The sequence below is a fragment of the Cucurbita pepo genome, chromosome 13 (assembly GCF_057944985.1).
Source record: "Cucurbita pepo subsp. pepo isolate OVF chromosome 13, ASM5794498v1, whole genome shotgun sequence".
Classification (NCBI taxonomy): domain Eukaryota; kingdom Viridiplantae; phylum Streptophyta; class Magnoliopsida; order Cucurbitales; family Cucurbitaceae; genus Cucurbita; species Cucurbita pepo.
Window position 1 is genome coordinate 15,594,942 of NC_141810.1, and position 24,777 is coordinate 15,619,718.

General features: G+C 37.4%; 5 protein-coding genes and 1 pseudogene across 6 annotated transcripts; 3 read left to right on the forward strand and 3 right to left on the reverse strand.

Moving 5' to 3' along the window:
• Positions 1-182: 182 nt before the first annotated feature.
• Positions 183-3,219, reverse strand: LOC111808113 (pentatricopeptide repeat-containing protein At3g16610). The gene is made up of 2 exons (XM_023693924.2): positions 3,026-3,219; positions 183-2,927 (listed from the first exon to the last, which is right to left on the reverse strand). Exons 1-2 carry the CDS (start codon positions 3,101-3,103, stop codon positions 714-716), a joined length of 2,292 nt encoding a protein of 763 aa, XP_023549692.2. The 5' UTR covers positions 3,104-3,219; the 3' UTR covers positions 183-713.
• A 224-nt stretch (positions 3,220-3,443) lies between these two features.
• LOC111809262 (alpha-soluble NSF attachment protein 2) lies at positions 3,444-7,889 on the forward strand. 2 transcript variants are annotated; one of them, XM_023695694.2, is made up of 9 exons: positions 3,447-3,776; positions 4,874-4,923; positions 5,010-5,082; positions 5,949-6,028; positions 6,200-6,351; positions 6,732-6,891; positions 6,976-7,023; positions 7,339-7,419; positions 7,661-7,889. In XM_023695694.2, the coding sequence occupies exons 1-9, from the start codon at positions 3,632-3,634 to the stop codon at positions 7,739-7,741; spliced, it is 870 nt and encodes a 289-aa protein (XP_023551462.1). In that variant the 5' UTR covers positions 3,447-3,631; the 3' UTR covers positions 7,742-7,889. The 2 variants fall into 2 exon arrangements, with proteins under 2 accessions (XP_086972998.1, XP_023551462.1); XM_087116872.1 differs by lacking the exon at positions 6,976-7,023 and having other exon boundaries at positions 3,444-3,776.
• Positions 7,890-8,909: 1,020 nt separating this feature from the next.
• Positions 8,910-11,831, forward strand: LOC111808936 (uncharacterized). Its single transcript, XM_087117145.1, has 3 exons — positions 8,910-9,290; positions 9,368-9,487; positions 9,956-11,831. The coding sequence occupies exon 3, from the start codon at positions 9,958-9,960 to the stop codon at positions 11,620-11,622; it is 1,665 nt and encodes a 554-aa protein (XP_086973271.1). The 5' UTR covers positions 8,910-9,290; positions 9,368-9,487; positions 9,956-9,957; the 3' UTR covers positions 11,623-11,831.
• Positions 11,832-15,258: 3,427 nt separating this feature from the next.
• Positions 15,259-16,144, forward strand: LOC111808929 (wound-induced protein 1 pseudogene; annotated as a pseudogene).
• A 1,196-nt stretch (positions 16,145-17,340) lies between these two features.
• On the reverse strand, positions 17,341-18,126 carry LOC111808930 (protein EARLY RESPONSIVE TO DEHYDRATION 15). Its single transcript, XM_023695179.2, has 2 exons — positions 17,803-18,126; positions 17,341-17,719 (listed from the first exon to the last, which is right to left on the reverse strand). Exons 1-2 carry the CDS (start codon positions 18,062-18,064, stop codon positions 17,559-17,561), a joined length of 423 nt encoding a protein of 140 aa, XP_023550947.2. The 5' UTR covers positions 18,065-18,126; the 3' UTR covers positions 17,341-17,558.
• Positions 18,127-19,818: 1,692 nt separating this feature from the next.
• On the reverse strand, positions 19,819-24,432 carry LOC111808032 (uncharacterized). Its single transcript, XM_023693804.2, has 9 exons — positions 24,237-24,432; positions 23,204-23,392; positions 22,387-22,454; positions 21,850-21,903; positions 21,269-21,523; positions 21,104-21,166; positions 20,465-20,533; positions 20,318-20,363; positions 19,819-20,070 (listed from the first exon to the last, which is right to left on the reverse strand). The coding sequence occupies exons 1-9, from the start codon at positions 24,268-24,270 to the stop codon at positions 20,006-20,008; spliced, it is 843 nt and encodes a 280-aa protein (XP_023549572.2). The 5' UTR covers positions 24,271-24,432; the 3' UTR covers positions 19,819-20,005.
• Between the last annotated feature and the right edge of the window lie 345 nt (positions 24,433-24,777).

A 24,777-nucleotide genomic window follows, 5' to 3' on the forward strand; every position in this document is an offset into this window, starting at 1 on the left:
CGAATTCTTCTTATGGTAAAAAGGAAAAAGCAATAATCATAATAATATAGAACAGTGAACTCATTTCAGCTAATTCACGGGAGAAATAGTAAACAGATCCTCGGCATGATAAATAGAACAACTAGGCCACGTTTCCTAGGGAAAAAAAGGAAGGATAAAAGACAAATTTAGAGAGTTAAAACAAAAATAAATCAGAGGGAGAAATTTCTCCCCAAACTTATTCATGTAATGTAATAATAATTTTTGCTATTTTCGAGTACGACGAGTTCGGTAGACCCCAGTAAGATCATAAGCAGAAAGGCTCTATGATTCCATATTAGAACACCATAACAATGTATTACTATAGAAGAGGTCAAACTTCTGAAGCCTTCACCCAATAAAGCAATCATATTGTCAAAAAGTAAAAGATCTTCATTGAACCAAGCATGGTCTGTGGCGCTTTTCGTCATTCCCCTAATCCGAATCCTTATTCTTCCTTATCTAATGCAGTACATCATCAAACATATTTCAGAACCTGCAGGAGATGAATAATGCAGACAATCATATCTGTAAGTCCCATATACTTTAGCCCCAAATTTAGTTCTTAAGCACTCATTTGCCTTCACTGTTTAGTTTGATATCTTTGGCTGATGCTTTATTTTTCTCCATAGAGATTTGGTCGAGGGGTCCGGGGATTCCATCCGTACCCATATAACTTAACCAAGGTCCACGTCTTACAGCTCGTAACTCAAATCTGGTACATCATCCGAAGAATTGACCTTCAACCTCAACTCTTCTAGCTTTGCATAAATTTTATCTTTTTCTGGATGTTGTTGATCACCTGCGTAAAATTTATGTAAAGTACCATTCACAGCGATCCAACTACATCCTGGTTCCTTTTTTACGCCCTGCTCTTTCATCACATGCCGCAAACTAAGTCCGTCTTTGTAACTCCCTGATTCGATATAGGTGTTGGATAAAAGAACATAGGTGGCGGAGTTTTCGGCTTTGAAAGAACGTATCTTCCGAGCAGCAAGCTCTCCCAATTCAACATTACCATGGACCCTGCATGCCCCCAACAAGGTCTGCCAAACCATTTCATTCGGCTCTATGGGCATCTTACTTATAAATTCCATTGCATCGTTTAGACGTCCCACACGACTTAAGAGATCAACAATACAGGAATAATGCTCCATCCCTGGGACCAAACCATAGGTTTCCTTCATTAGCTTGAAGTACTGTAGGCCTTCCTCTACCAGACCTCCATGGCTACAAGCAAATAGAACACACAAAAAAGTAACAGCATTGGGCTCCACACCTAACTGATCCATCCTCCTAAAGAGTTGAAGGGCGTCATCGACCATACCGTGTTGAGCATGACCTGCTATTATAGCAGTCCATGAAATTGTATCAGCATCAGAGATTTTATCGAAAACCTTCTTCGCCTCAGCCAGACTGCCACATTTGGCATACATGTCAATCAGAGCACTTTGTATGCATTTGTCCATATCCAAGCCAACCTTGCAAATGAACCCGTGGACTTGCTGACCGTACTCGAGTAAGCAAAGGCTAGCACATGAAACAAGCACGCTAGAAAAGGCAAATTGATTGGGTGCAAAACCTTCTTCTCTCATATTTGAGAAGATCTCTATTGCTTTGTCCCATTCAGAACATTGAGAGTAAGCAGTCACTAGGGTGGTCCAAGATACTAAATCTCTTTCTTCCATACTGTAAAAGACCTTCCTTAAATCCTCCAGCGATCCACATTTAGCATAAGCATTAGCCACTGCATTGGAAATACTTATATCATTCACTTCCAATCCTGATTTTATAGCCCTGGCATGAACCTTCTTTCCCAACGACAAACACTTCAAAGCAGCTATAGCATTAAATACACTACAGTAGGTGTAACGGTCCAAGTGTACGTTGTTTAGACACATTTTGGCAAACAATTCCAAGGCTTTTTCATTAAACTCACTCTGTAAATACCCCGAAATCATAGCATTCCACGGTCCATTATCTCGACAATTGGTGAAATGTGAGTCAAAGATAGATCTTGCCTCTTGCAAAGATCCACATTTAGAATGCATATCAATAAGGGCAGTGCCCACAAGAGTATTAGAGTCCATACCCAACTCAGAAGCATAACGGCTAATTTCTTTCACCTTGTTCACATCTCGTAACATACCGATAGCTTTTGCAATGCTGATAAATGTTTGAGCATCGGGTGTTACTCCTTCTCCTTTCATTCTGAGAAAATGATCAAAAGCATCTGAGTAAAGACCATTTGATGTGAACCCTGAGATCATGGCATTCCATGAGACTACATTGACTTCAGTCATGGTGTTAAACACCTCGTATGAATCATCAATCTTTTGTAACTTTGCATACATATTAAGAAGAGCAGTAGACACGAAAGTATGAGATGCAAAGCCTCTAATAACAATCTGGGCATGAACCATTTTGCCCAATTCAATGGACTCCAGGCCAATGCATATCTGTAAGACACCAGAATAAGCAAACTGATCAGGGAAAACATCCTGACTCTGCATTTCACAGAAGAACTCAAACCCATCGTGGAACAATCCATTCTTAGCCAATCCAGAAATTATGACAGTCCATGAAAATATGTTTCTCTGGGACATTTTATCAAACAGGCGACAGGCAGCATCGATATCGGAGCATTTCGAATAAGCGTCAGCAACATGATTAAGCAAAACCAGAGAATCGTGGTTTGAAAATTTTGATTTTAACAAAAACCCATGTACAGTCTTTGCTTGTTTCAGAAACCTTGCATCCACACAACCACGCAGAAGATCAACAAGCGGCTGAATTTCAAGACGGGAATTACTTTTATCAACTGAAACCGAATTGGGAATTTTGATACCGGAGGTTGTAATAGCTTTTTGGGTAGCAGAATGGGTTGTTGTTAAAGATGAATTCCTTATCTGCCAAGATTTTCAGCCATTACCAAAATAAATCTCAATTCTGGAAGAAAAAGAAGAAAAAGAAGAAGCAAAATTGCTTGAGGGAATGAGAGACTAGCCTGGCCATTGGGCGTTCGTGAAGGAAAGACAATGGATTGAACGGGTTGGGCGACCACAAAATTGATGGATAAACTCATAATCGTGTTCTAGTGGAGCTTTAGCTTGTGCAAGCAGCCCCGTTGCCGCCTTCGAATTAGTGGTTCTTTCTGGTTTCAAGTTCATCACTTGGATATATCCAGAAATTTCACTCAAATATTTCAAATTATGTTTAGATTATTTTAATGTGACGATTTTTCATTAATAAAAAAAAGTATTATTTTAAAAATTAATAAAAGGTTAAAAGGAGAAAAAATCCATCCATTTAAACGACGCCGCTTCCTTATCATTCCAATGCTTATTTACGACATGTCGTTTTGGGAGGCCGACTAATCGTAAACCCAGGTGGCCACTAGTTTCGGCATTTCAACCCGCGGGTTTCTGACGGCGCGCACAAGCTTAGGCAGGTCGACGGGACAAAGGCTATTCTCAAAGGAAAGTCTTTAACCTTCCTTGGACCAACAAAGCCCATAGTTTGACCGTACTAGTTTCCCCTTAATTTCTCTCCCTGTTTCTACTCCTCGTTTAATTCCTCAAGCTCGAAGCAAACTCGAGGATTCTGTTTAAAGATGGCCGATCAGCTTGCTAAGGGAGAGGAATTCGAGAAGAAAGCGGAGAAGAAGCTTAATGGTTGGGGATTATTCGGTTCCAAGTACGAAGATGCCGCTGATCTCTTCGATAAGGCTGCTAACTCTTACAAGCTTGCTAAATCATGTAATTCGCCAAATCATTCTCTGCCAGTACTTTTTTTTTTTTTTGGAGTCCTCTAGATCTTTGTGCGATGCGACTGATTCAATTTTTCATGCCCCAACGCATCAACTTGGACTCAACTTTATTGTCTGTTGCTTGAATCAAAAAGGAATTTAAGAGCTGCATACTGATTCTTTTGTTGGAATTTGACCTACAATATTTCTTATACTGAAATTTGAATTTATTTGTTGATTCTGCTTGCAAGGTATGCACCTGCTTTGAACTTGGAGGGTTAAGATTAATGATCTGAAGAATAAATAAGATACTTTTTTGGCAATAAATGCATTTATTTATAGTCAGTTTATGGATGCAACTGCGTTTCCCGTGAGAAAATATGAACTGTTGTCTAGGAATGATGGACGGACACTGGATAAAAAGATTTGGATGTGTTAGCTATCTCAATATCGAATTTTGAGAGGATTGTTTGGGAATGAGTTACAAAAACTGAAAACTATAAGCAGAAGTTCATTAATGGTATAGCCATCCAGTGAGCGAAGGACATAGTTAAAATTAAATGGTTTGGTTGCAAGATATATCATCCAAATGGATGAATAAGTATGAAGTGAAATTGTTCTTCTTATGTTAGTTAAAGTCTCCATATGGATGATGAGATATTGACATTGACGAATTAGATATTCTGAATTCTGTTTTTGGATTTTTCTTAATATTTAAAGGGATTTGCCTGTCGACCCATTAGAGGATATATATATTCGTAATCCCTGGGATCTCTTCAGATTTGCTTTTATACAATACTGTCAAAACCAGGCATGAATTTCTTTGGTTCCCTACGTAGAAGCCTGCTGAACCATCAAAGATTTTTTGAACTAGTTGATCAACACTACTCATTTTAGTATATATTTGAATTCCTCTCTCTTTGATTCCTTCTAATTCTATTGTAGCGGCATTAATCCCTTTGCCCTGTGCATTAGAAAGAGTCTCAAAACAGTCATGGTCTCCTAATTTTTTAGTCTAATGATTTTGTTCTCATTCACAATTACCTTACCTTTTCTCACTATGATACCTGTTATGTGGCTTTAATCTCTATGCATGCCGTGTTTTAGGGGATAAAGCTGGGTCAACATACATAAAATTAGCAAGTTGCTATTTGAAGGTAAATGCTTCAAGTGTGTGATAATGCCTATTCCTCATATCTTACCTTCTCCATCGTATTTCTAAAAATGATTTTTTTTTTTATAGGTGGAAAGTAAGCATGAAGCTGCTCAAGCTTATACGGATGCTGCCAATGCCTATAAGAAGACATCTATAAAGGGTAAGTCTAAATTTATAATATATCTTGATTGTAGCATGTCATGGGATTATTAAGCCTACATTGTTGATTCATTATATTTCTACTAGATGACATTACACTGGTAGAATTCCTCATCTTACACAGTCCATCTTCATCTGAACATTCACATTCACAACTTTATCAATGGCATTCCAATATTTTCTGTTCTCAAATACTTAATAACGAAAATCACTTCTCAATTACTCATAGAAGGGGGTTGATTAGTTTTCCCAAATCTTGACTTTTTTGTGAACACGTACACTATTCAACTATGTGACCAACTCCACTTGCCTTTTACGTTCTATGTTTTCCTAATGCTCCCTGCTTTCTTCATTAACTTGTTTGCTTATTTTTCAAATAAAAGAGATTGGGATGACTCATGATGCTCTTTAACACCAATTTCAGGTTCTGTTGGAATTGGACCTCCTTTATATGAAAAATCAATATTTAGCATGAATAGAAAACCAAATGGAGAGAATAAAAAACTAACATAACACTACCTCCACATGTTAGATGGTTTGTTAGAATTGGCTTTTCTTTTAGTTTTATTTCTCTGTCCAATTATTCTTGCTCATGAGTGGATCTTTTGAAAATTGTCTTATTTTATTTTAATTTTCTTTACCTGATATTAGTTCTCTCTGTTAATATAAGTTGCCAACTCAGCAGGACTCAAGACATAGCTCTCAGGTTCTCATATTTTCTCGTCAATAATGTAAATCCAGATATATTTTTGTTTTGGCTTAACTTGTTTAAAATTTATATCATCTGCTATAATATAACCATGTTATTCACCATTATGTTGGAAGTCTAAAAATTTGTTGAAGCTAATTTTTTTTGTTGTATTGTAGAGGCCATTTCATGCATGGAGCAGGCAGTAAATCTGTTTTGTGATATTGGAAGGCTCAGTATGGCTGCAAGATATTTGAAGGTGCATGCTTATGATACTTAAACTCAGCTCTTTAGCTTGGCAGAATCGTTTAGGAAACTAATTACTCAATAGTGCCTTTGGCTTTCTTTTTCTAGGTCCCCTTTCTTTTGCTTCTGTCTCTACTTTGCCTGTAAGGGATTGTTCAGGTTGTAATTATCGTTAGTTATGTAGGAAATTGCTGAACTATATGAATCAGACCAGAACATTGAACTTGCTATTGGTTACTTTGAGAAAGCTGCTGACTTTTTCCAAAACGAGGAAGTAACAACATCTGCGAACCAGTGCAAGCAGAAAGTGGCACAGTTTGCTGCTCAATTAGAACAGTAAGCATTTCTACTTATACTATTTTTGTACACTTTCTATTTATTAATTATTACTCCTGAGTGGTCATGGATTGGTTAAGTTCTCAATCATATTTTGATGTTTTTGACAGCAATTTAAGTGGCTATTAATGTATACCTTGTGGTTAAACTCATGTACAAGGAAAAACTATTACACAATATCCTTAGTGTTTTTCTTAATAATATTTGTATTTCAGTGGGAAATATATCTAACAGTAGTGTAAACAGAAATGATTTATATACTAAGGAAATTTATTTTTTGAATTCTAAGCTTCAATAGTGCACATGAAGCCTGTGTCCATGGTGTGGCTTCTATCTTTTAGTCGTGAGGTAGTTGGTAATCAACTGTGAATTTTCTGTAGATACGAAAAGGCAATTAAAATATATGAAGAGATTGCTCGACATTCACTCAAAAGTAACTTGCTAAAATATGGAGTGAAAGGACATCTTCTGAATGCTGGCTTATGTCAACTCTGCAAAGGCGATATTGTAGCCATCACTAAAGCATTGGAGGAATATCAGGTTCAATTCTCAGCCTTCAATCTTCATGGTGTATATGTACCTTATTGCAACTCTCATTTAGGTGTTCTGCATGTTGTTTTACAGGATTTAGATCCAACTTTTTCTGGCACACGCGAATGTAGACTTTTAGCTGTAAGTTGTTTAGATCTTCAATTGACGTTTTATTTACTGCTTCCGTTCTCGTCAATATGCATTGTTTCGTAAATTTCATGATTGAGGCAGATAATTATCATCTCTTTTCATTTAGTTTGATTGCAAGTTCAGCTACTTCGACATTTCCACTTGGATTTTTATTTCATTCTTGCATGTTATGTGTGGCTGTCTTCAGATTATTACGATTTCAATTAGATACTTCCTTGCATTTTGCTATCACTTTTTTTTTTTTTTTTTTTTTTGGATTTTCAATCATTGTTCTCTCTTGAGCTGAAAAAGTGCTTTATCTGTCAGGATATTGCTAGTGCAATTGATGAAGAAGATGTTACGAAGTTTACTGACGTGGTTAAGGAGTTCGATAGCATGACCCCACTGGTGAGTATTTGTGACGTTACATTGCATTATAAACTCTCAAGTATCCAATTTGGTTGATAGAAATTGATACTATCGAGTGATCCTCGAAAACTTCGTGAGTGTCGCATAGACTAAGGTTTCTGCACTTTTAGCATAAGCCTTTGTTGCTTTATTTTTTAGAAAAGGCATCGGATGAAAGATAATTATTATTACTTATATGCCTTTATGATATTACTCTCGTTACTTATATGTGGTTTACCAGGACCCATGGAAGACAACTCTTCTGTTGAGAGTGAAGGAAAAGCTGAAAGCCAAGGAGATGGAGGAGGATGACCTTACCTAAATTTCTCTATTATAAATTGTTTTGTTGTTTTACGGTTTGTTGATTGCAGCACTATATATGATGAGATTTATGTAAATTTTCACCACATTTGTAATGCCTGAGATTCTAAAAAATTACCTTGTTTCGGGTTCAGTTTGCCTGAGATTCAGTTTGTGTGCATGAGTTTGTGAAGTTTTCTATTCGAAACTATGCTTTCCTTTGACTTTGCTTGAATACCAATTTGAGATAATTGACAAATCCTAGCGTTAATTTTACTCCTTCCCTTCTTACTTTGACTTTTATGGGGGTTAGACAGCTCTTTTTCTTTTTTTTTTTTTTTTTTTTTTGAGTTTTTTCTTCGAGGCTACTCTTCAAGGTTTAAAACCGGTTCCTAGTGAGATGTTTTTACACCCTTGTAGAAAATGTTTCATTGCCTTCTCTAATTGATGTAGGATATCACAATCCACTCCCCTTTGGCCCAACGTCCTTGCTGGCATTCCACTTGGTGTCCCACCCCTACCCTCCTTCGAAGCTTAACCTCTTCATTGACATATTGCCCGGTTCTGAAACCATTTGTAACCATTCAAGCCCACTGTTAGCAAATATTCTCCTTTGGATTTTTTCTTCCTGACTTTTCATCAGAATTTTAAAACACGTCTATTATGAAAAGATTTTCATACCCTTATAAAGGTACGTTACACTCTACAATCGATATGAAATCCCTTCTATGACTTAAATTCCTACTCTCTTCCCAAATTGATATTCAATTTGTCTTTACAAGTGGTGGGGGCAAGGAAGCCAACCAGCTAACCAAAAAGTTTAATTTGGATTCCATTATTGAACCAGAAAAAAGAACCATAACCACTTGAGTTACCAATTTTTTCTTAATTTTTGTTGTATTACGATTGTTCTGTTGGAAATAGAAATATAAAAGGTATGAGAGAAGATGTCCTTTTTCTTTCTTTTATCTCTCATCTCAATCTTTTGAAAATTAAAGTGGGGAGGAATCTCCCTTACTAAAGTTCTTTTGATTATATTTTCTCCTTTAATCCTAATAAGAAGGTTGGGTATTACATAAAGTAGACATTTTCCCTTCTCCAGCTCCACGGTGCAAAAACAAAAACAAAAACAAAAACAAAAAGTTGGAAGTTCTTGCCTTTCTTCAAAGGAGACCCTCATCCATCAAGAGTTGATTCATATGTAGATATCTACATAACTGGGAGAGAGGCATCAACATTTGAATACAGCCACTAATTATGAAGAATACATATTATAAATGACTCATCTTCATGTCACCAAACCCATAATTTAAACCATTTATTGTAAAGTGTGAAACAAAGCCAACAGCCTACGTTTGGTATATCAATAATGGAAGTTTCGGTCTCAGAAGAGGAAAAAAAAAAAAGAGAACCGGAAAAGGCAACTTGTTCTCTGGCTGCAACTTCCAGATGCCTCCCTTTGAAAGGCCGTGGGGTCAATGGATGCCTAGCTTGTAAGCTTGTAGCGACGTCGTTCGTTGCGGAGCCAAGGCCAAATTCTACCGGCACCCACCATCGCAACTCGCTTTCTGGTTTGACCATTGCCCTTCTCTCTTTTGACTCTTAGTTTATCGAGGAAGTTGGGTCCTTACAATGCCCTTTTTTGCAGTATGTGGTGGTGAACAGGTCATTCTGCTTTAACCTTCAATAATTTTTATTGAAATCGGATAGCTGAGCTCCTCTGTTCTCGGAAGAATCCTCGTGGAATCCGCTAATTTTCAGTTTTTAGGTAAGTTTTATTGGCCCTGACTCGTAAATTTCCCATTCAGTTTGTGGGTTGTTCTACTTCTTCAGGAGACGAACTGGTTATGCTGAACTTTGGTAAGGCGTAAGTAAACTTGTATGGTTTGGGGGAATTAGTGAATTGGGTATCTCAATCATTCTGTTTATGGTGTTGGTTTCATAGCTTTGGGGATGGTTTGATTTATCTTTCTGGGTTAGCTTTTGTTTGGACTGTTCATTTCATTCGCCAACACAACAGCTTGCTATATTATTGATTCTTTCTACTTTAGCATGGCATGATGATTCTCATCATAAAACTGGATTATTCTTGGGGATTTTCTTGAGCTTCCATGTTTCTAGTTTCTTGGGCTTAATGGATTGCTGGTTGTAATGAGTTCATACACAAAGGCTTCTCTCTTACGATCCATTTGATGGATATGTGAACTGATACAGCATTTTTTGGTACTGTTTGTAGCAATGGCCTCAACCAACGATAGAAATGGCAATGGTGAAATAGAAGTATCTAATAGCAAAGAAGGAGAAGCTCAAAATGCTTTCAACTTCTCTACATCTCAAAAAGTCCTATTGCATGATGAAGTCACACAAAGACGATCCCCCATCTCCATTACTGTGGTGACTCCTATTAAGAAAAGTTTCTTCAAATTTGGTTCAGCTTCTGCTAGGTTCCAGCAGATTGCCAAGGAGAAGGACGACATGTCACGTTCTGTGCGTTTTTCAAGTGGTCATCATTTCCGAGAACGTCTAAGTGAAGTACTCTCTAAGAAAATTGATTGGGATTCACTCCTGAACATGAGCAAGACATGGATCAGAGACCCATTGAACATAGCTCTTTTCATTTGGATAATTGGTGTTGCTGTGTCTGGTGCAATCCTGTTCCTTGTCATGACCGGGATGTTAAACGCTGCATTGCCGAAAAAATCTGTAAGAGATGTTTGGTTTGAAGTCAATAATCAAATTCTGAATGCATTGTTTACACTTATGTGTCTGTACCAACATCCAAAACGGATCTACCATCTCATACTTTTATCTCGATGGAAACGCGAAGATGTTACTAAACTTAGAAAGCTTTACTGCAAGGATGGGACTTACAAGCCTCATGAATGGACGCATATGTTGGTGGTTATAATTCTCCTCAACGTGAACTGTTTTGCTCAGTATGCACTTTGTGGTCTGAATTTGGGTTACAGGAGATCTCAGCGTCCAGCCATAGGAGTAGGAATATGCATATCTGTTGCAATTGCTGCACCAGCCATCGCTGGTGTCTACACTATAATTAGCCCCTTGGGGAAGGATTATGATTCTGAAATCGACGAGGAAGCGCAGCTTCCAAATCAGACGGTTAATGGTGATCAACAGCAACCGTCTAGGTCGAAATCACTAGAGAGAAGATATTCGCTTGCAACAAGAGATGAACACAGAATTATCGAGACGAGTCCACAGTGGAGTGGTGGAATACTCGACTTTTGGGATGATATATCTCTAGCATACCTTTCCCTTTTCTGTAGCTTTTGTGTATTTGGTTGGAATATGGAGAGACTAGGCTTTGGAAATATGTATGTCCATATTGCAACATTCATTCTGTTCTGTATGGCTCCTTTCTGGATTTTTCTCTTAGCTGCTGTAAACATTGATAACGAAACTGTTCGGACGCTTATGGCGGTCACCGGGATTGTTCTTTGTGTATTTGGTTTACTCTATGGCGGTTTTTGGCGGATACAGATGAGAAAGAGATACAATTTGCCAGCATATAGCTTTTGTTTTGGCAAATCTGCTGTGGCTGACTGCACTCTATGGCTCTTCTGTTGTTGGTGCACTCTGGCACAAGAGGCACGCACTGGAAATTCATATGACATAATACAAGAGAAGTTTTGCAGAAAACAAACAGAAGCAGGGGGGAGTAAGCAGGTCCATGGTGAAGATAACAAATCCATTTCAGGTTCTCCACAGGCAAACATCTCCAGCCCATCTAAGATTATTGCAGGAGGGTCTCCTGTTCCCATCTCAAAGGGCTATGACAGTCCACAAAGGGCTTTTACTTCAGTGAAAGAGGAACTTGAAGAAGGTGCAGATAAAGCTATGATGCCTCCTTCGCCTCCTTTGATTCAGAGAGAAGCGACGTAACTCGGTTGAGGTAAAGGCTTGCATTTGTGGTATGTGGCTGGATTTAGTGTTTTTTTGTACTATTTTTGTGTGTTTATAATGAATTGGAATTGCCTCCTTATTCTTGAATGTCTTTTACACGTAGAGAGCTCCTACTGAAAGCCTGAAGTTTGTATCATACTGATATGATTTTGAGTTTTATTCAAATATCCACTTTGGCCTTTTTTGCATATTGTGTACTATGATGGTCGTTTTTGCTGGTAACATGGTTTTTTTGTAACAGCCTAAGCCTATTGTTAGTAGATATTATTCTCTATCTTTAAGCCCACTGCTAGTAGATATTGTCCTCTTTGGACTTTCCTTTATGGGTTTCTCCTAAAGGTTTTTAAACGCGTTTGTTTGGGAGAGGTTTTCATACCCTTGTAAGGAATGTTTCGATCTCTTCTCCCACTGATGTGGGATCTCACAATCCACCTCCCTTGGAGGACCAACGTTCTCGTTGGCACACCACCCGGTGTTTGGCTCTAATAGAATTTGTAATAGCCCAAGCCCACCGCTAGCAAATATTGTACTCTTTCGGCTTTCCCTTCTGGGCTTCCCCTCAAGGTTTTAAAACGCGTTTGCTAGGAAGAGATTTCCACTCTTACAAGGAATGTTTCATTATACTCTCCTACCGATATGGGATCTCACAATCCACCCCCTCCATACAATTTTTCGTTTCCCTCTCTAACCGACATGGGATCTCACAATCCACCTCCCTTGAGGGTCCGGCATCCTTTCTGGCACAACCGCCTGGTGTCTGGCTCTAATACTATTTGTAACTGCTTAAGCTCACCGCTAGCAAATATTATTCTCTTTGGGCTTTCCCTTCTGGGCTTCCATTCAAGGATTTAAAACGTGTCTGCTAGGGAAGTTCCCACCCTTATAAGAAATGTTTCGTTTCACTCTCCAACCGATGAGGGGTTAAAAAACTGCTTACCAGACTCCAGAGGAGCTATGGTGAAGCCTCACAGATAGCAGATTTGGTTATATAGCAACCATATATTCTTGAAAACCCGTATTATTCTTGTCTGTCAACATCAACATCAAACAAAATTTAAGGATTAGAAAGAACTGTGCAAAATTTATACCCTTGTCAGTGACTTCTGCATGTAATTCATCTCCTCAGCCCTTTAACCAAGAGACTGTCCGGCAAAATGAGCCCACCGTTGGCCAATATTGTCTTCTTTGAGCTTTTCCTTTCGAACTTCCTCTCAAGATTTTAAAATGCGTCTACTAGGGAGAGGTTTTTACACTCTTGTAAAGAATGTTTCGTTCCCACTCCAACTGATGTTGGATTTCACACATTTAAAAAGTCTAAAAATGGGCTCCACATACTGTTACAACCATAGGTCATTTAAGCTAGACCCGCTTAAATTTACTTCAAATGACTCGAGAACCTTCAATTAATAGATATTGTCCTTACTAAGTGTTTGCTGTCGGAGAAGTGCCCGTACAACACTGTCCCACACGCTGTTCAAAGAATTTAGCCACACCCCTCCTCCCATTGAATATGATTCTTATAAACTGTTCATGTTGGCTCATTGTAATTAGCATCACACAATATATGCTCTGCTAACACTTGTGTTGAAGTAAATAGTTTGTATCATCAGTTATTGCAAGTGCTGTTCTTTCTCTGAAAAGAAAAATATCATGAACACTGTTACTGCTGTGCATCTGTCCATTGATTTGTATCTGCATTGGCAAGCATGGAAAGGAAACAGTGTTTGTCCATTGATTTGTTGGTATTGTCTGTATCCCAACGACAGATTAGTTTCGAGGTCAGTGATGGGTCGTTTTCATGGCCATAATTGGTGGAGCTGTCGTATGAAATGTCTGTAATGGAGCTGGATTTAGTGGCCATCGTAAAAGCTGTAACATCACCCATTTGCTGATCGTTCACATTCCAAATCTGCCATTATTCCTCACAAATTGGGTTTAGGATACAGTCTAGTGTGTGGGATATGCGCATACCATAATGTTCATTATTTGTTTTTTTCTCTCCCTCTCTCAGTTCCTGCTGTTCATTTTAGACCATTTTCCCTTCAAACTTCTACTGCTCATTACGGTCTAAACTTCTACTCTGTCTTCAGGACCACCTAGTTTTCGCCGCCCTTAACTTTCAACCGTCGATCTGGTCCCTCACATTTGGATATAGATATCTGTTTTATCCACAGGAGTCCATCCCAAACAGGGGATTATCCCCTGTTTTGACCGAAAATGGAGAAGAGAGTGGGGAACATTTTCACCCGTTGGATAGATGAGATTGGGGATGAGATTATATTTCTCGTCCGTCCCCACCCAATTCACTGTCCCACCATGCATAATATATATATATATATATATATACCATGTTTGGGTTTAATTTTAAAATCCATCTGATGAAGATCATGTGGTCCAGAATCGGCCGTGATGGCCCTATCAGTGACAGATGAACATGGGCTGTACTGTATGAAGCAATTTTATATTCACACAAATAATTCATTTGGCTTTATTTAATTATGAAATGCTCTATTTTTCTTCCATTATTTACCAAACTGCTTCATTATTGAGTTTGGTCGGTTTGTTGCATAATTACTCCTTTTTTACTTTTTTGTTTTGTTTATTTTATTTTCTAAATTTATTTTAAAAAATAATAAAAATTATTATTAAGTTAGAGATTAATTATATGAAAAAAAATAAAATAGAGATATTGGAACAGTCCTTTTCCTGTGGAGAAGTCAAAAAGGAAGCCGCCCCCTCAAATCCCTTATCTTTTTTTAAATTAATAAATAATTTTTTATTTATTTAAAAAAATGAGAAAAATACATCTCCCCCTCTACTTTATATTAGTAATTAATTTTTTTTTTTAAAAAAAAGAACAAAATCCATGCTTAATATCCTATCAAGTTGTCCACCAACTTATACGAAAGCTGTAATTAAATAGTAACATATGTGTCAGGAACTTCATGAGGAACGGGCTCACATAAGTAATTTGACCCACCATCGACAGAACCCATGAACCTATGAACCTATTGATTTTGGAAGGTTTCATATGCCCATAACAACTAAGGGTATATCCTATGCTCCCTTTCAACATATATTACAAAAATGGATAGGAGAATAGGGTATCCATACTATACCCATTCCCACCCAACAACAAGCCTAACTTCAATCCTATTTGGATTGGATTTCTTTTTAATGCTCGTTTATTTATTTATTCTAAGTCTATGCAAATAATAACGACCCAAAATTTAGAATTTTTAATATCAATAGCTTCGTAGTGTATTTGAAATGACTTTATAAACGCTAAATATATTAATAAAATAAAAGTGTGACTCCTAGTAGAGAGTGTAAAGTAGGGTTTAGGGTAATCTCATAAACCTTTTTTTTCTTTTTTCTGGTCAACTGGAGTTGGCTTGACCATTCTCCATTTTCGCTTCCCTGCATCGCGCTTCATAAAGGAAACCCATATCCACTAATCAGAACACGCCACGTTTCCACTTAATTTAGCTGAAATTACCAAAATGGACAAATGTATTCGCCGTGCGTTTTGATTGGCCACGTGTAAATCTCCAAAATAGATGAGGATGTAGAGAATTCTTTGCCCAGATATGCTCGTCCCTATAAATACCCTTTCCTCCCCGTGAAAGCCTCACCGGTTCTCTTCTGGTTGTGAACACAGTGTTGTTAATCTTCTCCACCGTCGTTTATCAAAATCTTGGGAGTCCGAGGCTTAGGCTAAGGCAAGCTTCTGCAAGAACTGGCTAACTCTCAGGGAATTCTGGAGGAAGAAGGTTCCAGTAATCAAAGGGTGGTTCTTGCCCTATATGAGGCCTTGAGCTCTCGAAACGTGAACACCGTTCACCAAATCCTCGCCCCTGATCTCGAGTGGTGGTTCCACGGTCCGCCATCGCACCAATTTCTGATGCGCCTTCTCACTGGAGCCTCATCCGACGGCCAATCCTTTCAGTTCGTTCCTCAATCAATCACATCCTTCGGCCCTACCGTCCTCGTCGAAGGCTGCGATCCTAGCCGTTCCATCTCCTGGATCCACGCTTGGACCGTCACGGATGGGATAATCACACAGGTTCGCGAGTATTTCAATTCCTCCCTCACTGTTACTCGTCTCGGAGATCCAACCGACTCACCGTCGTCCTCTGCCTCGTCGTTGTACCATTGCCCTTCCATTTGGGAAAGCAGTCTGTCCAATCAGGTCGGGAAATCGGTGCCTGGCCTCGTCTTGGCCATTTAATCAAATACCAATCTCTCTGGTTTCTATCCCAACAAAATAAATCTGAAAAAGCTCCAGAGAGATGTAAGAAACATAGGGTGTGTGCGTGTGTGCTTTGTTTGGATTGTCCCGCCGCGTCGATTGCTTTGCTGTTTACAATTTCTGTGATTTTTTATATACTGTCTGTGTGGTGATTGGGTAAACGCCATGGAAATGACATCCAATTGGCTAATTCCCGACGTATTTGTAATCTTTTCAATAAGGACATGTTCCAATGTTTGTCTTCAAAAAGCCTCTCATATTCTCAATCTTTTTCCCTTCCTACTTTCCTTCTGTATTGTGAATGACGTAAACTCTGGTTCGGTGGGTGTCTACGGCCATGGATTCTGGCTCAAAGGAACTAAAAAATTTGCAGAATTTAAGAGGGGAGGATAAATGGGTATTATGTCTTATGCGAATCTGTGCAAAACGTAAATGAAACGTGAAGAAAATATGCCGATTTTTTTTTTTTTTGGATAACGTCGAAAAACAGCCTTCCCAATAGAAAGGAAGGAGGAGACTAACCAATGTTTTTGCCTGCCACGTGTACGGCTGGATGTGATTTGAGATCCAGAAGGTTCTCGGACGGTCCATCAGCGGCGTGAGGGCTTTTTTTTAACCACTTGCTTGGGATATGACAAGTAGGATGTCTGATCTTCGAGATCAGACGGTCCATATTCCTCAGAATTGGCGTCTGTATGGGGCCCTCTTGCTGTGATTCAAATGCATCTCAATCACTCTTGACCGTCTGATCTTTATGTTTATTTAAGCTTTGACTAAAGAAATGTTTGCTGACTCATCCAGCACTTGGATTAATTTGTATTTTATTTTATTTAGTAACATTGAAGTAGTAACCTTTTTAAGATTCTTACACCGACAGTCATTTATGAGTGTTGTAAAACGAATAATGAAAAGGTAAGAAATGAAGCAAGATATTTGCAGGGAAAGTAGACCATGTTCACGACAAAACTTGAAAAGTGTACCAAGGGGGACAGAATTCAGAAATGGCCCTGCCTGCCACAAAGCCACCTCTCACTCAAATGATATTATTTCCAGATTCTTCTCCACCTCGCTCAAAGAATCTCTGCTTTTCTGAGCTCAAATGAATGAATCCAATTCCTACTTTTCCTCAAATTCATGCATTTGGATCAGGAATTGATCAGAATGGCTAATGCAAGCATTTCAGAACGAGAAATTCTTGGAATCGGAGGATTTCATAATGCTAATGGGTCTTGGTTTTCTGGCTATAGGTGGTGGAATTCAAGGTCTGTTTGCATTGTCAGGAGTGGAGTGCATCAAGAAAACCTAAGCTCTGTGTTCAATGTCTTATCAAATGGTTCAAGTTTTCATAATGCTCAAGGCAATGAGGCCCCCTTTAGGGTTGTTCTTTGTTCTCAAAGTTCTTCAGAAAATTAGCATAATTGCAATTCTATGGCAAGGTTATGAAGTCAACAACATTAATAACTAGATTCTTTTGGAAACGAAGGTGAGACTAGGTACAAATTTACATCAACTAAACACAGACAAACAGAGCTAAATTTGAACAGATCAAGTTCTAGCCTCTGTACATAAACGATGTGGAAAACCTAGATCAACAACAATTTAAAATGGTTCCTGAGTTCTGATGAAGAAACGTACTCGATGAGTTGGAGATTCCTCGGCGAGTCTATCGCGGTTGGTGAATCGTCCTCGGAGTTACTTTCACGTTCACGATTTTGGGGGCCTTTTGAGCATACCTAGGAACCTCCGCTCCAGTTCGAGCCTTATGCCATTTGAACGCTCCCATTGGAACCAAATCCTTGGAAAACTCCAATTCCTCCTCTTCCTCTGCAGAAGAAATCAGAAGAAAACAACATATTAGTGAGCTCGATTAAGAGACGGGAAAAACTTAACTCGATTTGAGATCTTACGTTGACAAGCGAAGTCCTCGAGGAAATTCTCGAGATCCGGAAGGACAATTTCATCATTTTCTGGAAATGAAAGATCGTTCTGAGGATCTTGAAAGCGCTCTTGAAGCCAGTACTCACGAAACCACGGCGACGACTGGATGAGATCCCACCACTGGTCGGAGAAATCCTCCACCGTCCTGTAAGCCATCGGAACGAACAATGGAGCGTTAGGATTCAACATGGAAACGGAAGACGACGAATTTGTTAGAGCAACCACATCCATAGCCACTGCTTGCTTAAGCTCTGTGGAGAACTGAATAGAAGCTTGAAGTTGAAGACGAAGGTTTATCCAAATCGTGGGATGAAATATATAAAAAAGAAAAAGTGAATAGCACTCAGGGTTTAGTTTTATTACGAAAATGACACTGTTTAAGTGCAAAATAAAATAAATAAATAAATAAATAAGAAATTGTAACATCATTTTATAATATTAAATTATATAACAAATTGAAAATTGAAAATTAAAAATAGATCTTAAATAAGAAAACTAAAAGTTTATGTCATTAATGAGAGAGAGAAAGAGGTAGTTTTTTAATATTATTTTAATAAATTGATTCCAACAATTTACTCCGGGGTTTCGTGCTGATCCATAAACCCTAGCACTATCCACAACGAACACTCCACGTCATTGTTCTTATCCTAAAGGGACTGTACCCGTTGCCCTTTTTGCTCTCTTTTTCACCCACTAGGCCCCACCGCCCACCGCCCACCGCCCACCTCACGCAACTGCACAAATTTTGATAAATAGTGCGGGTGGACATGATGGACTAGAATCATCAACCTCAAAAATGTTGAAAAGCAACCTTGTTTTAAAAAAATAATTAAAGAAATAACGGGAAAATCAATTTCTTCTGTTATTTATTAACCTCCTTACATGAAATTTATTCAATTAAAATGTTGAAAAAAAAAAACCCTTTTAACTCCTAAATTAGTTTTTATTAAGTCATTATATTTAAAAAATCTTATTTTTATTCGTGAGATTTGCATTTAGTTTTTTATTTGATTTTTTTAATTTTCAAGTTTGAATTTTCTTTCTGTTTAATCCTAAATTTTAAATTTTAGGTTTTTACCCTTAATATTTCACTATAACTATATGCGATCATTAGTGTTAATGTCTATTAGTTAATTTAAAAGAGTTTATTCAATTATGATTATATAATTTTTTTACTAATTTTTCAAAACTATTAAAATTAATTTAAAATTTTCACAAACTAATTATCTCTCAAGATTTATTTTTAAAAAATCGGTACTACTGATAATAGAGATAAAAGTATAAAACATTGAACCTTAAGAAATAAAAACTTAGCTCAAAACTAAAAAGCAATAGACATGTTTACAAGAAAGTAAAATGATATTTTAAACGATAAACAAATATAGTTTTATAGAAAAAAAAAAACAATGTTATAATAAAATGAAAAACTAAAACCTAAAATTAAAATTAAAATAAAAAATAAAAAACTTTAAACGATGAATATTGAAAAATAACAATGATCAAATAATCCATTTGTTCAAAATTTATGAAACATCTACCCAACTTTCTCTCTCTCCATGGTGGGAAACTTTTCTCAATCTCGATGTTTTTCCTTCCCTCGATTTTAAAGAAGTAAATATTATCAAACCTATTTTGCTTTTTATACATTGAATACAAAGGTTATTATCAAACACGTTTAATTTTTGTTTGTGAAAAAAAAAAAAAAAAGCAAAACTAGGTAAAAAAGAAAGAAAAAAAAACATTATCAAATGGGCCAAGATAAACAAATATTAAAGATCATCAGCCCCCTTTTCAATCCTAAAATGATCTACCTTGCCTTCTAATGAGGATTTGTTCAAATTAGATAGTGAGAAAGCCCTACCAATTCAATATATCAATTCGAGCTCCGACTTTTTGTTTCCTGAGAATGAGGCAGTCGCTGGCAATCTCTCTATCAGTAGCTCTAGCACACGAATAATTATATTATAACAAAAGAGGAGAGAGAATAATAAAAGGAACTAATCCACAAATAGTATACGTAGGTTGATTAAATCTTCATTGTAACAAAACTCATAAACCTACACAAATTACGTATCAGCAATCTGACGGGGAAATTACGTAACAAAACTCAAAAAAAGAATGATCGAAATCAGAAATCTGCAAACCACCTTAGAATGTTTGACGGGGGGATCATCATAACCTGATTCCATGGAACGCTGGCAAGACAGCAATGAGGGGGTCGCCATAGCCAACAGCTTCTGTAAACCACAATAAAATAGAATAAGAGGAACTCTCAGTGAACTTCAGGTTCAACCTTAGTTCAGAATTTTGAGGATTGCATAGATATAGCAAGAGTTCAACACTTCCACAATTTAAAATAATAATAATAATAATCAGAGCACATTAAAGCAACCATGGTCCATGGAAGGGACCATAAAATTAATTTTCAATACTGAGATGTCTCGTAGCACTTCTCAACTGTTTGAATAAACAGGATAATCGTACCTCCTTCCCTGAAGAGAACCTTCAATACTTCTCCAGCCACATCAGTCTGCTCAACAATGAATTGAGGATGAAAATTAGCATCAATGGATACTTCTGCTGCTATAGAGGTCTTGCACAAAAATCTTGCATTGAAACGTTCACATGTACCTTTACAGGAAGTTCAGTGCCAAACTGATCCACGTATCCAATTACTTGTCCTTCTTTTATCATGTCATTCTGTGCATGAAAGAAGCCGCCATATCATGAACTACGTGATTTTTTGCTAAATTTGACAAAAATGTTATATAAAATTGCACAAGGTTCTTGGAAAGTCGTAAACATGTTAGCATGACCGAGGATAGTAAGAATTAATGTCTATAGCTTCGTTGTAGGGTGAGATGATTATTCATACATCCCTATCAATTCAACGATATTTCATACAAACTGAGAAATAAAAAAAAAGCAGCTCTAATTGAAGCAGGTTGATCATTCATAGAACAGATCATTTGTTCTAATGATTGATTGTACTTTTAAAGCACTCATCACTAAATGATAGGTTCACGCTTCCACCCTCCACTTGGCTGTATATATAGGCACTTTTACTGTCAAGTATTTTATTGGGCCAGGTTGTTCCAGTTAATCTGAAGAATAAGCAGATAAAAGTTTTTTTTTTTCTTCCAAAGAAAAAGAAGATCCGAGCTATCCAAAGTTTTCCAGTTGAAGTGACAGGATCCTCTCCCTTGATTTAACAATTTGAAAGTTCAATAACTTATTGAAAGTAAAAAAAATTAGGCTTGAAAGCAATACCTCTTTGCAGATAGGAGGCTGCTGCTTTCCCTTAATTGTTCTGCCCCTTCGGAAAGATCCAACCTAGTGAAAGCAGAAGCAAAATTTCAATTAATAGGATTTCTCAGATTTTACTATTCGTTCTTTCGGACGAAACAGAACCTGACACATTAATGCATTACATACCGTAGGAGAAGATACCAGAACGTATCCTTTTGATCCAGATGCCTCCAAAGCTGCTATCTTTGACGACTTCTCTAAGGGAACATTGGTAAAAGGAGTTGTTTTCTCTGGCAAATTATTTGGAGGTGCTGATGCAGTAGGAGCTGACTCAATCATGGGTTTTGATGGAATTGGCGGAGGTATTGTCGGAGAAATGGCAGACAGAGGAGCTCTTACCACTCCAATATTCCGCTTCAAATGCATTTCAAACTCGCCAACCTGTAATAGATAACAGAGTGAAGGTCAATACAAGTGTAAATTGACTCAACTACATCTTTATGTCCCTGAAACTTACTCCTAGGCTAAAGAAAAGAGAATTAAAGAAATTTTAAATGCAGCATCTGTTTTTTCATTGATTGAACAACCATGTGCTGTATATCATTATAAGAGTCTCTCGTACAATGTTCTTTTCATTCTCAATAAAATCATGATATTAGGTAAAGGATAAACCGGAAAAAAAAAAAAAAAAAAAAAAAAAAAGACTCAACCCCGTGTGGCTGTTCGAATATAAAAAAGCATTATACAAAATTGGAGTTTCAGTAGACCTTTAGCTTTAGTTCAGCAATCTCTGTTTCATCACAAACCTCCAACACCAAAGCCTGATGATTTGAAACAGTAGGTACGTCAGTTCATGTCAGAAGGATAGAACGTAAATGTTCAAAAAGGTACAGACAAGACAATATTACTATTATAATTAGGTTTCAAGTGCAACATCCAACTTCTCAACTGTAAGAGAATAATATGAACTTCAGCAAGACATTATGAATAAACATGGCACAAGACCTACGGTTGTCCTTTGTAAAGGACTGAATAAAGCACTAAGCAAGTTACAAAAAAAATTACAGAAAGAAAAATGATAAAAGTTTTTTTTATGTAATGGGATCACTCCAAGGCACTCTAATTCAGTACCAATTGCAAGGTCCACCATATGCACATATAGGCCATAAAGGAGAAGCTCATAACATATGAATTTCAGTAAGTCCGGTCATAGGAATTTCAGATGAAGTTATAATGTTACTAATGAAGAGGGATGCCCAAAATTAGGGGAAAAAACAGGAACAGAAAATCAAATTTAAACTCACTTCAAATCCATTAGGAAAAGTTGCATTAGCTGCAGGCTTCTTCAGCACTGAACCTTCAAGTACGCTGTCTGTCAATATCAAGTTGAAGGTATAAAAGTCATTAAAGATGTAACTGGACAGCTGAATGAATGCATATCTATATTTTCAGAGCAAAATGTAAAGAACCATCACTATTAAGAGAAACAAAAGAGTAAACTTACGCCTGAGAAACCAAAATAGTTCACCATGGATGAAATACTTTAACTACTCATGCATAATTAAGCCATCTTTGACAGGGGTATGATTTCATTCTACTCGAGTAGAATGCACATGAATATTTTCTTGGGCCAGTTATATTTTGGAGGGACAATTTTGAAATTTCCTGCATGGATTTCTTAGAATGGGGCCGACAGCCCTACAATAAGGAGCACTTTGAGGCGGAGAGAGAATTCCTGTACAAGAGGGGAGATAAGCGACAAAGATTGGTAGGGAAAATTAAGTCCTGGATGTGGGAGATAGCATGACTTGAATTTATCAATACGTGTCCTTAAACCAGATTGTACCTCGAGCTTAATTCTTAATTTAGCAGAAATATAGAAATTATTTTCCCCAACCGAGCCTAAAGGTATGAGTTTATAAATTAACCAATATGATGCATATAATGATCAAACAAATTGCCACATCAGTAGCTAGCATTAGAAAGCATAATATTTATAATCACATTATAGTTACTATTCTTTTTCATGCTTCCTACTACAATGGATAAGAACAGCTAGGAAGAACAGAATTTAATCACAGAACTCAACCATACTGAAAATTTCACTTCAATAAAGCTTACCATTGGGTTTAGCAGTTTCAGTAACTTTGGGCACCTTTGTGCATGATAAACCTGTTCTCTTCTGGTTTGTTGGAATATGGATGGGCTTACCAAAATTTGATAATCCTTGAATGCACGACTTATTAGTACTAGACATATAAATTTTACTTGGTTTCTCAATTAACTGCAGACGTGAACCACCTGAAAAATCTGGAATGGCAAAGAATAACATACACATTTTAGATGCTTATGGTGAGCGATTCCTTAAACTAATTTTTTACAAATAAAATGAAGAGAAAGAATAGAGGTTTGATGTAATTCCAAAGAAACAATGCATCCTATTCCTATCTTTGGGTTATATATCCCGGCAACAAATGGTGACAACTGACAATGAAGGCAGCAATCATCGTTGTTTCTTTTAAAAAAATAATATATATATATATAGGAACCGTGGAAATGTTAGAATTTCAAGAACCTCATTGAAATGTAATAGCGAACCTTTTTTTAAATCTTTCACCCTCGTGTTGTTCATAATCAAAGGTCGAACTGAAAGCATTATTGATAAGTCAACAAAACTAATTTGTTAAATAAGTTGTGCTGCCTGATAGGCTGTTACCATGCCAAGGCTACCTAAACTAAAGAGAATCAAGAGAGGCACATCCTCTTCTTTAAGTAATCATAAAGAAATTCGTTCAGAACACAAAGAACCGCACGAACGAACAAAATCCTATGCCATCGATTATCGTAGCTCAAAATAACTAAACAATCAAACGAATCGCACACTAGATCCGGAAACGCTACACTACATTCCATTTCCGAAATGCAAATTCACAATCGAAGAAGCTCGGCTCACTCATAATTCTATAATGCGAACTTACTCTCACATTTCAAACAATCTTCTCAATCAACATCAATAATAGCATCGGCATTCGAATTACAATTACAAAATATGAGGAAAACTTCGAAAGCCTGCATCATTGTGCACCGCAACAAGACAAGTGAAATGAATGAAAATTGCATACAAGCAGAGAGATAGAGAGATAGAAAGACTTACAATGAAAGGATCGAAGCGTAGCGGAGGACTCCATAGAGGAGAGCGAGAAGATAACTCAACGCAGCGGAGGAGGCGAAAGAAAGTGGAGCAAAAAAGAGCCTCGAAGTTATGCGTAGATATGGAGGCAAAATCGAGAGAGAAGAAAGGAGTTGCACTAAACTATCCAGTTGTGAGTTGAGATTTGTCTCCGTTTGAAGATGTGAAGCTTTGAAAACTCCGCCCATACTCATAGTTGCTCTGAGCTTCTTCCCTTGGTTAGTTGGGTTATTATCACATGAATGCTGTCCCACAGTTTTCAATATGCAACCGCAGGCGGCAACTGAGATCCGACCCGGCCTGTCTCGTGTTTTAAAAGCCCATTTAAACCATTGGGCTTACGATGAAACTCGAACAGATCCACAAAACCCATAATAATTGATTTTTTATTTATAAAATTAATTAACAAATGTTGGTTTCTAGTTTTATTCTAGTTTATGAAGTCCACTTTCTTTGTTGTTGCAGCGGTCCAGTGTCTGCTTCTGATACCATTTACAACAGCGCC